This window comes from Mustelus asterias, chromosome 13, assembly GCF_964213995.1.
Source record: "Mustelus asterias chromosome 13, sMusAst1.hap1.1, whole genome shotgun sequence".
Taxonomy (NCBI): Eukaryota; Metazoa; Chordata; class Chondrichthyes; order Carcharhiniformes; family Triakidae; genus Mustelus; species Mustelus asterias.
This window is the reverse complement of record NC_135813.1, coordinates 104683480-104698997: the sequence shown is the minus strand read 5'-3', so window position 1 is coordinate 104698997 and position 15518 is coordinate 104683480. Positions and strand designations below refer to the sequence as shown.

Genomic DNA, 15518 nt, shown 5'->3' with positions numbered 1-15518 from the left:
CAGTATCAAACAGGTTCATGTTTCAGTTGGGACCATGGCGGAAGGTTTCCCCGTCCTGCCCCCACGGGAATTGTAGTGGGCGAGATAGAAAATTCAGCAGACCACTTAACGGTCTGCGGATCTCGGGTGGGAATTTGCGGTCTGGGGAGAACGTGGCTGGAAAATCCCAGCCCAGGTATCAGAATGGCACAGTCAAACAGGCCTGTTTTTATATCTTATATATAGCTGACCAAAGCACAATAGTCAGGGATTTGAAAACAACTGGCGAGGAGGGTACAGATATGTGAACCACGTTCAGAAGAGGGAGATTGAAAGCTGAATAGTTGGAAGGTTGATTTGAATATGCAAAAAAAAAAGTTATATTAAAAAAGATTCAGTATGTTGGTGCTTAATCATAGAATGGAATCACAGAATCCCTACGGTGGCACAGCGGTCAGCACTGCGGCCTCACAGCACCAGGGGACCCGGGTTCGATTCCCAGCTTGGGTCACTGATATGTGCGGAGTCTGCACGTTCTCCCCGTGTCTGCTTGGGTTTCCTCCGGGTGCTCCGGTTTCCTCCCACAGTCCAAAGATGTGCGGGTTAGGTTGATTGGCCATGCTAAATTGCCCCTTAGTGTCAGGGGGACTAGCTAGGGTAAATGCATGGGGTTACAGGGATAGGTCCTGCTTTGGATTATAGTCAGTGCAGACTCGATGAGCCCGGAATCGCCTCCTTCTGTACTATATGGATTCTATGATTCCACAGTGCAGAAGAGGTCATTCGGCCCATCGTGTCTACACGGCAATAATCCCACCCAGGTCCTATCTCATTAACCCAGACATATTTACCCCACTAATCCCCTAACCTACATATCTTAAGACACTAAGGGACAATTCAGCATGGCAAGAAACCCACGCAGACATGGAGAGAATGTGCAAACTCCACACAGACAGCCAATCAAGGCCAGAATCAAACCAGAGCACTCGGAGGAAATCCACGCAGACGTGTACTGTGGGAGGAAACCGGAGGAGACCCCCACGCAGACACAGGAAGACTCCGCACAGACAGCGACCCAAGTTGGGAAATGAACCCGAGTCCTTGGTGTGTGAGGCAGCAGTGCTAACCACCGTGCCACCCTTAAGCCTTACACAAGCAATATAGCACCAATCGCATGTGCCCACTCAACTCCTATATTCTTTCATTACCCTTTTCCCTTCAATGGAATGTTGGCATGATCTTTGCTTCAATCACTAATTTTGCTGATGCATCCTCCTGCCTCATATCGCACTGTTTAAAAGAGAACTTTTCTCCTGCTCTCTGCCCTCAATCTTCTGCATTTAATCCCATATCTATGTCCCCACATTCTAGACTCCAGAGTCCTGAGATGCGGTATGTAAATGGTTCAGGGCTAAGATCATTTCCGTTAGACATGGGAAAAGGCAGGTGATATTGCGTGAGCAATGGGTTGACTTCTGTCTTTTCCTTTCAGGCAGTTCAGAGTATCGGCAACCTGGGCCTTCAGTTGGGACATGGGAAAGAACAGTGGATGACACCCCTTCATCCATTCATTTTACAGAGCGTAAGCTGTGTGAAGGATTTCCTTGACAAACTCATAGACATCAATAACGAAGGTAATATTTTATGCTCCTGAAATTCAGTTCATAGCTGCAGTAATTATGACTACAGTTTTTCAAGACAGATATTACGTCTGGATTTGTTCTTGCGACAACAGTGCAGACATGGGTTTGTCACCAATTGTGGTGCTAACTCCGACAGGCATTTCATAGAATCACACCACATCAGAATCATAGAATCCCTACAGTGCAGAAGGAGGCCATTCAGCCCCTCGAGCCTGTACCGACCACAATCCCACCCCAGGCCCTATCCATGTAACCCCACGCATTTACCCTGCTAATCCCCCTGACACTAAGGGGCAATTTGGCACGGCCAATGCACCTGACCCCACATCTTTGGAGTGTGGAAGGAAACCGGAGCACCCGGAGGAAACCCACACAGACATGGGGAGAATGTACAAACTCCACACAGACAGTGACCCAAGGCCAGAATTTAACTCAGGTCCCTGGCTTTGTGAGGCAGCAGTGCTAATCATTGTGCCGCTGTGCCGCCCTTCTTTGTTCATCATGGGAGAGACTTCCTTCAGGTGCAACAAAATCATAACCACAATCTCGTACAATAAATTCCTGATTTCCAAGATGGCACACCAAGAAAATATCCCTTTTCTGTGTAAGCAAACAAACCTGGTGAATGATGGTGATGTTAGGTGAAAAAAGCCTCTTTGTTTTGTCATTCCTAAATGTTTGTTTGTTTTGATTGACGTGCTTTGTGTTGAGGATTTACTCAGTAATATATTTTTGGAGTCAGAACCTATCAGGAAATACTGGATCTTCTGGCATGCATGGTGTGATTCCCCAGGGGGTGAGGCACTTCAGCAAAGTTAATCCAGACAGACTTTTATCCATTCTTTCATTAAATGGGCGGACACTAGAATCATAGAATCCCTACAATGCAGAAGGAGGCCATTCTGCCCATCGAGTCTGCACCGACCACAATCCCACCCAGGCCCTATTCCCGCAATCCCACATATTTACTCTGCTAATCTCCCTGACACTTGGAGCAAATTACCATGGGCAATCAACCTAACCCTAACCCGCACATCTTTGGACTGTGGGAGGAAACCGGAGCACCCGGAGGAAACCCACGCAGACACGGGGAGAATGTGCAAACTCCACACAGACAGTGACACGAGGCCAGAATTGAACCCAGGTCCCTGGCACTGTGAGACAGCAATGCTAACCACTGTGACAACATGCCGCTCCCAAACAGGTAAGTAGAGAAATGGAGGAACCAGTGAAACTGTAAGAATCCTTTCATGGTAGTTAATTTAATTTAGTTTACGCCGGGCCTCATTTACAATCATCAAAACAGTATGCAAAGTGTCCATTTTTTCTGACTGGAGATCCTGGCGTTCGCAACTCACATCTTACCAAAGAATTCTAAGTGCTGAACAAGCGTGAAAACAGGAGAGTTTCAGATCAGTCAAGAGAAAAAAATAAAATCTTATGATACTTAGAAAAGAAAATGGGGCAAAGTGTGTTTCTCGCCAGTAGTGGGAGTGGATGGAGTCTATTCATGCTGGGAAGCCAACTGATGACTGCTTGAGTGCACTATTGCACATGCGCCCTGATCTCCCAGTGCACAATCGAAAGTACACAGTGCACTGAGAGATTGTCACTACCCCATTACCCCCTTGACATTGCAGCCCACCCCAGATTGTAGCCTCTCTTGCAATCTTACCGGCTCGCAATGACGATCGACCAGCATGACAAACTGATAAGATCGCTCCCACAGTCTTCAGTAGAAGATCTCAGTCTATAAAGTGGAAATATGAATGTAATCCTGGTGGCTGAATAAATTTCATCAGAGAGGATGAAGGAATGAGGGTGTCAAGCCTGGTGGGATATGGGTAAAGTCAGGCAGACAAAGTCAGGTGACAGGTTAGCAATTGAATGGCAGAACAAGGGGCTAAATCAACAACGTCTGTTACTATCATGCCTGAAGATTAATGTTCGCGGATGGAGGCTGCAGTTTGGTGTGATAGTCTTTGTCTGCTGTTGTAGCCAGGTACAGTAATTGGAAGTTGAGGCTTGCAGTTTTGGATGTCAGTTTCTCCAGAACGTAGAAACTTCACTGTTGGAGATGCCTCACTCGTGTAGAATCAACCACCTAGAATTGTGCCAGTAATACGTCTTCAGGAATAGGCACATCATCTTCATAACAGGAAGGATTGAATGCGGATGACAGTTGTGTTGCGTGGAATTGGAAAGATATGTTCCCTCTCTCTGGCACTGGCCGTGATTTCAAATGGCCTTTGGTGCAATCAATTAATCCATTCCCTCACAAACAGCAGATACTAAAGCATTGAGGAAAGATTGAGGGAGATGGGTTTATCCAAGGCGTCTTTGGTGTAACTTAATAGAAATTTTCAGTTAAGAAAGGAGTTGATAAAAATCACACAGTTAAATTGCTCACACAGATGGGTGTTTTGAAAAATAGAAATTCTCATTTGAAAATGTGGAAATTCAGTTAACTTCCAATGCAGAAAAATAGGTATTTCAGATATGGTACAGAGAAGGGCTAATGAAACAGACAGTATAATAGGTTCAGGAGATATATTTCTGAAGAAAATAATGATATACGGATATAGCGAAAAGTCAGACACGTCAGATTGAAATCAATCAAGACGAATTGTGCATTGGTTGAGACAAATGACCTTTTCCATCTCTAAATCTCTCTACCTCCATTTCACATGGCTAAAAATACTGCTGTAATAAGTTGCCAAGGTACATGAGTACAGCAAGTGAGTATGTGTGCATGGTGCATGCAAGCAAACAAACACAGACATTCACACAGACACACACGCACACACAGACACAGCTACACATCCACATACACTCTCTCTCTCACGCACACATACACATACACACTTTCTCTCACACACACAGACACACATATATTCTCTCTCACTCACACACATACACAGGCAGACACACAGACAAACAGACACAGACAGACACACAGACAAACACACACACTCAGGCAGACACACAGACAGACACAGACAAACAGACACACACACACACACACACACAGACACACACACTCACACACATACACAGGCAGACACAAACAGACACACACACAGTGGATATGTTCTCGTTCAAGTGACATGTGTTTTTCATTAATTTGTGACAACATGAAGCCTCTGACTAACCCAGTTAAAATATGAGGATGTTTTTACTTACAGATGGAGCGCAGGTGAAGTTGTCCAACTTTATCTCTTGCATATCGATCTAGAAAGATCTACCGCAAACTCTGGCCTCATTTCTCTGTTCATCTCAAGAAAATGATAAAATACAGCGTTAGGATTTCAAAGCTTTACTTTCGATAAGACAGGCAACATGCTCACTTTCTGACAGTGCTTTCACAATGATCGGTTAAACATCATTCGTTACTACATTTTATATTGGGTAATTGTTCCAATAGCCCTGAAATAGTTGCTGAAATGTTAGGAAATTGAAGGATCTTATGTGTGCTATGCAACCAGCAAACTTGTTTGCTACATTGGGTGGGATCCTCTGGTCCCACCCGACGGCGACCCTTCCCCCCGCCACCCCAAGGTGGGTTTCCCTGTGGCGGGATAGGCGAACCATACAAAACACCTTAGACATTGGCAGGAACAGAAGATCAGGCTGGCAGCCAATGGGGAGCCACCTCCGCTGTCAGAATACACGCCACGGGAAAATCCCACCCGTTATATAAGTTTGCGAGATATAAAGCGATTGTAGGCTTGTTTTCAAAAGGTTTTACGTATTTGTAATCTTCCTGGTGCTGGCTTTGAAATTCCCATCGCAAATAACATGAATACCTCATTCTCATGGGTTGGAAAATGTTCAACGATTGAATTATGTTTCCTATAAAACTCTGTAGCACACTATACACTTCAAAACAGCTCCTCAAACCTTTATTTTTATTAAAAATGTGAACGATTAATCTTGTGTCAGGAAGCTTTTAACACTGAAATTTCATTTGAATTAAATGAGATGTTGAGGTTATTCTCTATTGCTACCATACATACATGGTATTCAAATTCAGATTTTATTCAAATCCACAGCTGCAGCTCAAGATGAATTTCATGGTTTCAACTCCCAATATTTAGTTTCAGTTTAGTGACTACTCCAATGAGAAAGACACCCTCAGGGTAGTTAGAGTTTCGATGGGACGAGTGGCCTTTTTCATCCTGTGCCTTTGTACGTTCTCAGTCATAAACCATCAGGGACTACTATATATTTTGCTGCATTATTCTCCAGTACTATGGGTAAGAGCTTGGCAAATATGCAAGATCTTATCACAAAATTGTGTTTAAGCTGTTCATGATTTCATATTCATTCGTTTTAATGGACAAAAATAGTCGCCTGCTAGTACAGAACCTGAGTGTTGCTGGAAAAAGAGAGACGCTGTTGAAGTGGCATGGTGATTAGCACTGCTGCCTCACAGCGCCAGGGACCCGGGCTTGATTCCTGGCTTGGGTCACTGTCTGTGTAGGAGTCTGCACATTCTCCCCGTGTCTGCGTGGGTTTCCTCCCACACTGAAAAGATGTGTGGGTTAGGTGGATTGGCCATGCCAAATTGCCCCTTAGTGTCAGGGGGACTAGCTAGGGTAAATGCATGGGGTTACGGGAATAGGGCCTGGGTAGGATTGTAGTTGGTGCAGACTCGATGGGCTGAATGGCCTCCTTCTGCACTGTAGGGATTCTATTCTATGACTGTGTTCTCAACTCAGTTTGTTGGTTTTAAGACATTTTAAGTGTGCGCTATATCCAGAATGGACTGAACGGCACATCTAAGAATAGCCAGGATCCTTGATGTTTTCTGGATATTGGCAACTGCATTTTGAGAAAATTAATGAATTTATTAAATTGATGAATTCTTTTGTAATGTCTGACGGTGCCTATGGAAAAGCAGCTGCTTGCTGGACGACAGGGTTGCTAAGGAGATTCAGTATTCCAAATGTTGATGTTCGATTTCACTACAATTGCTGCTGTGACCTTAACTCTTTTCAGTCCATCAGGAGGGAGAGAGAAAGGAGGGGATGTGCCTTGTGTTATTACCCCAGGGTCGGGGTTCATCCTCTATCCAATATTTGAGCCGTTTGTCACCTGGGTTATGGGAGAATGATTTAAGCGTACCACTTCCGTGGGTTAACATGCAACATGTGGAGCTGGTTTCCAGGCAGACAGCTGCCAGTTGCTACCACGATAATTTGCAAGTTCAGCGCTAGCTGTGAGCTTGAGACGACTGTGGATGCCTGAACTGTGGGTGCCTTGATGTTAGTAATTACTGCTGTCTGTCTGGCAGCGTTGTAGTGAAGCTGTTCAGATGTGTTTCTGTGCCGGTGACATATTCTCCATCATGTCATGACCCTGAGGGTTCAGCTGGAGTGGAGATAACAGGGTCCCAGATGGAAAAGAGCAGTTTGGACCAGTATTCCTGTTTCCCCCGTTAGACTGTCTCTCTTTCCCTTCTGGGATGTGATGTGACCTGACCTGAGTTTCAATGCAATTGGGAAGTGTGTTTAAAAACCAGTAACATCACTGACTGCTCGCTGCACTGTGGCACAGTGGTTAGCACTGCTGCCTCACAGCGCCAGGGACCCGGGTTTCATTTCCGGCTTGGGTCACTGTCTGTGCAGAGTCTGCACTTTCTCCCCGTGTCGGCGTGGGCTTCCTCCGGGTGCTCCGGTTTCCTTCCACAGTCCAAAAGACATGTTGATTAGATGCATTGGCCATGCTAAATTCTCCCTCAGTGTCCCCGAACAGGTGCCGGAGTGTGGCAGCTAGGGGATTTTCACAGTAACTTCATTGCAGTGTTAATGTGAGCCTACTTGTGACACTAATAAATAAACTGAAACTCAAACTTCCAATGAGTGGGGAGCCAGCGACATCAGCATAAATGCAAAAAACAATGTGGACAAGTTTCTCCCTGACTTTAGCTCGAGACAGGGTAGCGATCACTTGGGTACACTTTAGGACAGCCAACCTGATATTTTGAGGGAAGCCTTGTTCTAATTATTTCTACATCTCATGGTGTGAAACCTTTAAAGACTCTCAGCCAGCTTATGCACGGTGACACAGTGGTTAGCACTGCTGCCTCACAGCGCCAGGGACCTGGGTTCAATTCCATCCTTGGTCACTATGTGGAGTTTGCACATTCTCCCCGTGTCTGTGTGGGTTTCCTCCAGGTGCTCCGGTTTCCTTCCACAGTCCGAAGATGTGCGGGTTAGGTGGATTGGCCATGCTGAATTGCCTGGGCTTATGGGGATTGGACGGGGGGGAGGGGGGTGGGTCCTTATTTAAAATTCCCTGGCCTCTGCTTGGCCCATTCAACCCCAGAGTTGGGGGACAGTTCTTTTCCGCGAAGAGCTGGTGAGCTCCAGCTTGGTGCCTGTGGGCTGTCACTGATGTGTTATTGAGACCAAGGTCTCAGAGCGGCCTGGGCTTGGCACTGGTGCCCATGAGGCAGACATGGGAGTTACTCTGCCTACTTTGGGCCTGTTTCTGAGCATGACTTGATAATTGTTACCAATATTTCCACTGAGTGGTATTTGAATTATTCATAATATAGTCGCTTCAAATTTAAGTTTCATGTTTCCAGGTTCTATTTGGCATAACATTTAGAATCATAGAATCCCTACAGTGTAGACGGAGGCCATTTGGCCCATCGAGTCTGCTCCAGCTCTCTGAAAGAGCGTCTTACCCAGGCTCTCCCCACAGCCCTATCCCCGTAACCCCATGTATTTACCCTCTAATCACCCAACCTACAAATCCATGGACGCTAAGGGGCAATTTAGCATGGCCAATCCACCTAACCCGCACATCTTCGGTCTGTGGGAGGAAACCGGAGCACCCGGAGGAAACCCACGCAGACATGGGGAGAACGTGCAGACTCTGCACAGACAGCGACCCAAGGCCAGAACCAAACCCGGGTCCCTGGTGCTGTGAGGCAGCAGTGCTAACCACCGTGTTGCCCAATTAGTGTTCATAATTGTTTTTATTCAAAAGCTTCATGTTGTTTGGGCAAGTTGAATAAGCAATTGAGATACTTTTTTTTAATGTGTGATTTACACATAATTTGCAGGATACTCTGACACACTGTCCTCTTTGGCAAGGTAATGCTGGATAAATATGAGGAACTATAGACACTAAACACACCCATATTTCTGCAATTCCTGCCATTGTGGCAGCGCATTCCATTATCTTTCTGTTTTATTGCATAAGCAATTTGCTTTGATGGTTAAAGGTTCCCCAAGCCCAAGTCCAGGTTATGTTGATTGGCCAAGGTTAAAAATTGCCCCTTAGAGTCCTGAGATGCGGCGGTTAGAGGGATTAGCGGGTAAATATGTGGGGGTGGGGCCTGGGTGGGATTGTGGTCGGTGCAGACTCGATGGGCCGAATGGCCTACTTCTGCACTGTAGGGTTTCTATGATTTCTATGCTGCATGTAACATTGCCATTTCCTTCAGTTTGGCACTTGTGTAACTGTGCTCCCTCTGCTGGCCGTATCCAGTCAACACGACTGCTCAAAGCAAATATGCACCTTCCAAATGCATGACAACGCATCTACTCCAATTGTCCCTGAGTGTCCCAGGGTGTGAAGAGGTGTGTGTGTGTGCCCATGTTTGTGTGAACAAACACACATTCACATTTTGGAGAGGTGGGGTGTGGGGGGTGGGGTAATTATTCATACATTAATGAGTGATATAATTCAGTAACTAAATTTTAATCTTGCTGTACTGTATAGTAAAGAAAGAACTTGTAATTATTTAGTTCCTTTGATTTGATTTGATTTATTATTGTCACATGTATTAACATACAGTGAAAAGTATTGTTTCTTGTGCGCTATACAGACAAAGCATACCGTTCATAGAGAAGGAAACGAGAGAGTGCAGAATAATGCAGTGTTACAATCATAGCTAGGGTGCAGAGAAAGATCAAATTAAGGCAAGGTAAGTCCATTCAAAAGTCTGAGGGCAGCAGGGAAGAAGCTGTTCTTGAGTCGGTTGGTATGTGACCTCAGACTTTTGTATGTTTTTCCCGATGAAGAAGGTGGAAGAGAGAATGTCCGGAGTGCGTGGGGTCCTTAATTATGCTGCCTGCTTTGCCGAGGCAGCGGGAAGTGTAGATAGAGTCAATGGATGGGAGGCTGGTTTGCGTGATGGATTGGGCGACAGTCACGACCTTTTGTAGTTCCTTGCAGTCTTGGGCAGAGCAGGAGCCATACCAAGCTGTGATACAACCAGAAAGAATGCTTTCTATGGTGCATCTGTAAAAGTTGGTGAGAGCCATAGCTGACATGTCAAATCTCCTTAGTCTTCTGAGAAAGTAGAGGCATTGGTGGGCTTTCTTAACTATAGTGTCGGCATGGGGGGACCAGGACAGATTGTTGGTGATCTGGACACCTAAAAACTTGAAGCTCTCGACCCTTTCTACTTTGTCCCTGATGGTGTAGACAGGGGCATGTTCTCCTTTATACTTCCTGAAGTCGATGATAATCTCCTTCATTTTGTTGACATTGAGGGAGAGATTATTGTTGCCGCACCAGTTCACCAGATTCTCTATCTCATTCCTGTACTCTGTCTTGTCATTGTTTGAGATCCGACCCACTACGGTGGTGTCGTCAGCAAACTTGAAAATCGAGTTGGAGGGGAATTTGGCCACACAGTCATAGGTGTAGAAGGAGTATAGTAGGGGGCTGAGAACACAACCTTGTGGGGCACCAGTGTTGAGGATGATCATGGAGGAGGTGTTGTTGCCTTTCCTTACTGATTGTGGTCTGTGGGTTAGGATGTTCAGGATCCAGTCGCAGAGGGAGGTGCCGAGCCCCAGGCCACGGAGTTTGGAGATGAATTTTGTGGGAATAATGGTGTTGAAGGCTGAGCTGTAGACAATAAATAGAAGTTTGACATAGGTGTCCTTGTTATCTAGGTGTTCCAGGGTTGAGTGCAGGGCCAGTGAGATGGTGTCTGCTGTGGACCTGTTGCGGCGGTAGGCGAACTATAGTGGATCCAGGTAGTCTGGGAGGCTGGAATTGATTCATGCCATGACTAACCTTTCGAAGCACTTCATAATGATGGATGTCAGAGCCACCGGCCGATAGTCATTAAGGCACGCTGCTTGGTTTTTCTTAGGTACCGGGATGATGGTCATCTTCTTGAAGCAGATAGGGACCTCAGATTGTTGTAAAGAGAGGGTGAAGATGTCTGTGAATACCCCCGCCAGCTGATCCGCGCAGGATCTGAGTGCTCGTCCGGGTACCTCATCCGGGCCAGTCGCTTTCTGTGGGTTGACCTTTGAGAAAACTGCTCTGACATCTGCAATGGTGACCCCAGATACATAAGAACATAAGAAATAGAAGCAGGAGTAGGCCATCTAGCCCCTCGAGCCTGCCCCGCCATTCAATAAGATCATGGCTGATCTGATAGTGGTTTAGTTCCACTTACCCGCCCGCTCTCCATAACCCTTAATTCCCTTATTGATCAGAAATCTATCTACCTGTGACTTAAACATATTTAACGAGGTAGCCTCCACTGCTTCAATGGGCAGAGAATTCCAGAGATTCATTACCCTCTGAGAGAAGAAGTTCCTCCTCAACTCTGTTCTAAACTGACTCCTCATTTTGAGGCTGTGTCCTCTAGTTCTTGTTTCCTTTCTAAATGGAAAGAATCTCTCTGCCTCTACCCTGTCTAGCCCCTTCATTATCTTATAAGTCTCTATAAGATCTCCCCTCAGCCTTCTAAACTCCAACGAGTACAGGTTCACCCAGTGCTCCCAGGGTGGAGGGCATGGTCTCACTGACCTCTTGCTCAAAACGGGCATAGAATGCATTGAGCTCATCAGGGAGGGGTGTGTTGGAGCCGGCAATTTTACATGCCTTCATCTTTCATGACCTTAGGACATCTCAACACACTTGCATAATATTGTAATGATAAACAATTATTTTTATATTCATTCATGGGCTGTATGTGTCACTGACTGGGCCTACATTTGTTGCCTATCTCTGAGGGCTGTTAAGAGTCAACCACATTGCTGTGGTCTGGAGTCACATGAAGGCCAGACCAGGTAAAGATGGCAGATTTCCTTCCGTAAAGGACATTAGAACAATAGAACCATAGAAAATTACAGCTCAGAAACATGCCTTTGGCCCTTCTAGTCTGTGCCGAACCATTTTTTGCCTAGTCCCACTGATCTGCACTTGGACCATATCCCTCCACACCCCTCTCATCCATGAACCCGTCCAAGTTTTTCTTAAATGTTAAAAGTGACCCCGCATTTACCACTTTATCCAGCAGCTCATTCCACACTCCCACCACTCTCTGCGTGAAGAAGCCCCCCCTAATATTCCCTTTAAACTTTTCTCCTTTCATCCTTAGCCCATGCCCTCTGGTTTTTTTCTCCCCTAGCCTCAGCGGAAAAAGCCTGCTTGCATTCACTCTATACCCATCAAAATCTTATACACCTCTATCAAATCTCCCCTCATTCTTCTACGCGTCAGGGAATAAAGTCCCAACCTATTCAATCTCTCTCTGTAACTCAGCTTCTCAAGTCCCAGCAACATCCTTGTGAACCTTCTCTGCACTCTTTCAACCTTATTTACATCCTTCCTGTAACTAGGTGACCAAAACTGTACACAATACTCTAAATTCGGCCTCACTAGTGCCTTATATAACCTTACCATAACACTCCAACTTTTATACTCGATACTCTGATTTATAAAGGCCAATGTACCAAAGGCACTCTTTACGACCCTATCCACCTGTGACGTCACTTTTAGGGAATTCTGTACCTGTATTCCCAGATCCCTCTGTTCAACTGCACTCTTCAGAGTCCTACCATTTACCCTGTACGTTCTTCTTTGGTTTGTCCTTCCAAAGTGCAATATCTCACACTTGTCTGCGTTGAATTCCATTTGCCATTTTTCAGCCCATTTTTCTAGTTGGTCCAAATCCCTCTGCAAGCTTTGAAAACCTTCCTCACTGTCCACTACACCTCCAATCTTTGTATCATCAGCAAATTTGCTGATCCAATTTACCACATTATCATCCAGATCATTGATATAGATGACAAACAACAATGGACCCAACACCGATCCCTACGGCACACCACTAGTCACAGGCCTCCACTCAGAGAAGCAATCCTCCACAACCACTCTCTGGCTTCTTCCATTGAGCCAGTGTCTAATCCAATTTATTACCTCCCCATGTATACCCAGCGACTGAACCTTCCTAACTAACCTCCATGAGGGACCTTGTCAAAGGCTTTGCTGAAATCCAGGTAGACAATATCCACCGCCTTCCCTTCATCCACTTTCCTGGTAACCTCCTCGAAAAACTCTAATGGATTGGTCAAACATGACCTACCACGCACAAAGCCATGTTGACTTTCCCTAATAAGTCCCTGTCTATCCAAATATTTGTAGATCCTATTCCTTATCACACCTTCCAATAACTTGCCCACCACCGACGTCAAACTTACTGGCCGATAATTTCCCGGATTTCTTTTGGAGCCTTTTTTAAACAACGGAACAACATGAGCCACCCTCCAATCATCCGGCACTTCCCCCGTGAATACTGACATTGTAAGCCATTAGTGAACCAGATGGATTTTTATGACAATCAACAATGGTTTCGTGGGAATCATTAGAGTTTTAAATCCAGATTTTTATTGAATTCATATTTCACCATCTGCCGTGGTGGGATTTGAACCCCAGTCCCTAAAACATTAGTTGAGTTTCTGGATTAATATTCTCGCGATAATGCCACTTGGCCATCGTCTCTCTATGATATTTATATAGGAATTCTGAGTGGGTCTTGAACCAGTTCATAGGCTTCTATAGCCCCTCTAGTACAATTCTGTCTTTTAACTCTATTACAATTTTGTCTTTTCAAAAGCATTTAGACAATTACATGGGTAAGATGGATATAGAGGGATATGGGCCAAACGCGGGCAACTGGGACTAGCTTAGTGGTTTAAAAAAAAGGGGCGGCATGGACAAGTTGGGCCGAAGGGCCTGTTTCCATGCTGTAAACCTCTATGACTCTGTGGCTCCATGATATGGGAATAACCATTCTTGAAGTAACAATTCCAATTTGTTGACACTTGGTGGAAATTTCCACAAGGTGGTCGATAGTAAATAACTATTTGGGCATGGGGTATATTGAAAGGCATTCTCATAATGCCACGGAGCATCTTAATGGAATTATTGCCTCTTGCTTCTTATGTGGTGAACTCTTTCCAATCTCTGAAGAATTGAAAGTCCTTAAAAGGCACCACAAATCACATTGTGTAACTTTTCTTTTCCTAGGTACTGAACTTCAGCAACGAGTAGTATTTCATCCTTCAGTGACGATTAAGGAAGGCTACTTACACAAACGAAAAGCAGAGGGGGTCAACCTTGTTACTCGTTTCACCTTCAAGAAGCGCTATTTCTGGCTTAGCAGTGAAACATTGTCATATGCCAAGACTCCGGATTGGCAGGTAAGGGAAATTAGTTTTAATAATAACATGGAAATCTGAGTCATCGATCTGAAGATTAATATACCAACAGCTGTCTCCATGGAAAGGTAGTATCCAGCCCGATACATCCGCGAAAGCTGGGTTTCTTTTCGACCTGGGATTCTTGACGGCCTTTTTTGTTTTGAAACAGACTGGTTATTTCAATCTAAATTAGTTTAAATTGGATCAAATCCCTGTATTTCCCAAATTGAAATAGCTCAAGTCCAAAGGTGTGCAGTGTAGGTGGATTGGCCATGCTAAATTGCCCCTGAGTGTCCCCAAGATATGTAGGTTAGATGGATTAGCTGTGTGGGGTTACAGGGATAGGGCGGGGGGAGGGGTGGGGGGGGACTGGATAAGGCAAGAGTCAGTGCACTCTTGATGGGCTCAAAGGCCTCCTTCTGAATTGTAGGGTTTCTATGATTCTGTGTCTGCAGATAGCTATGGTTTCACCTCAAACAATGGGGGTAATCCGGTACACATGGGAACCTATTAGGACGTCCGAATGAATCCACTCTGAGAAAGATAAACCCCTAAAACAAAAATATATAAATCTGTAACTTCTCAAGCAATCCAAAAATGGCGGACATGCTGGCCACATGGGGACTCACTACAATTAACAGACAAACCTAGGAAAAATGCAAATGTTTAAGTATTCAGTCACCTGAAACAATGGCGGACACCCTGGCCACAGGATGGCTCGTGACAAGTAAAAGGGCCCTCCCTTAAAAATGCAAATTTCTAGACTCCCTGAATCACCTTGACCAATGGAAGGAACTCTGGCCACAGGGGCACTCACCATGACTCACAAAGGAAATTCCCTAAGAAGGGCAACCACTAACCCACCCCCCCCCCCGGATCACTTTAAAATAATCATAGAGAATCATAGAATCTCTACAGTGCAGAAGGAGGCCATTTGGCCCATCGAGTCTGCGCCAATAACAATTCCACCCAGGCCCTATCCCCGTCACCCAACATATTTACCCTGCTCATCCCTCTAACCTACGCATCCCGGGACACTAAGGGACAATTTAGCATGGCCAATCAACCTAACCCGCACATCTTTGAACTAATATAAGTCTAATATCTTTTGGATATGGTGAGGAGATGCCGGTGTTGGACTGGGATGGGCACAGTAAGAAGTCTCACAACACCAGGTTAAAGTCCCAACAGATTTGAATGAAGGAGCAGCGCTCTGAAAGCTCGTGATTCCAAATAGATCTGTTGGACTTTAACCTGGTATTGTGAGACTTCTTACTATCTTTTGGATAATATAAGGAACCCAGAACAAAGGGAAACTCATTATAACTAGCAAACGAGATCCTGCCTAAAAATGTAAACCTCGAACCATTCTTCTCTATTTTTCTTCCTCCAACATGGACTCCAAAATACTCAATCTTTAATCTCA

At 45.2% G+C, this 15518-nt stretch overlaps 1 protein-coding gene across 1 annotated transcript in view; it reads left to right on the top strand.

Annotated features, from left to right (window-relative positions):
• Positions 1-15518, top strand: part of rasal1a (RAS protein activator like 1a (GAP1 like)) — a 275372-nt gene that overhangs the window by 221935 nt on the left and 37919 nt on the right. Inside the window, exons 16-17 of the mRNA XM_078227421.1 lie at positions 1472-1613; positions 13920-14092. Coding sequence (XP_078083547.1) covers positions 1472-1613; positions 13920-14092 — 315 coding nt within the window. The remainder of the gene's footprint in view (positions 1-1471; positions 1614-13919; positions 14093-15518) is intronic.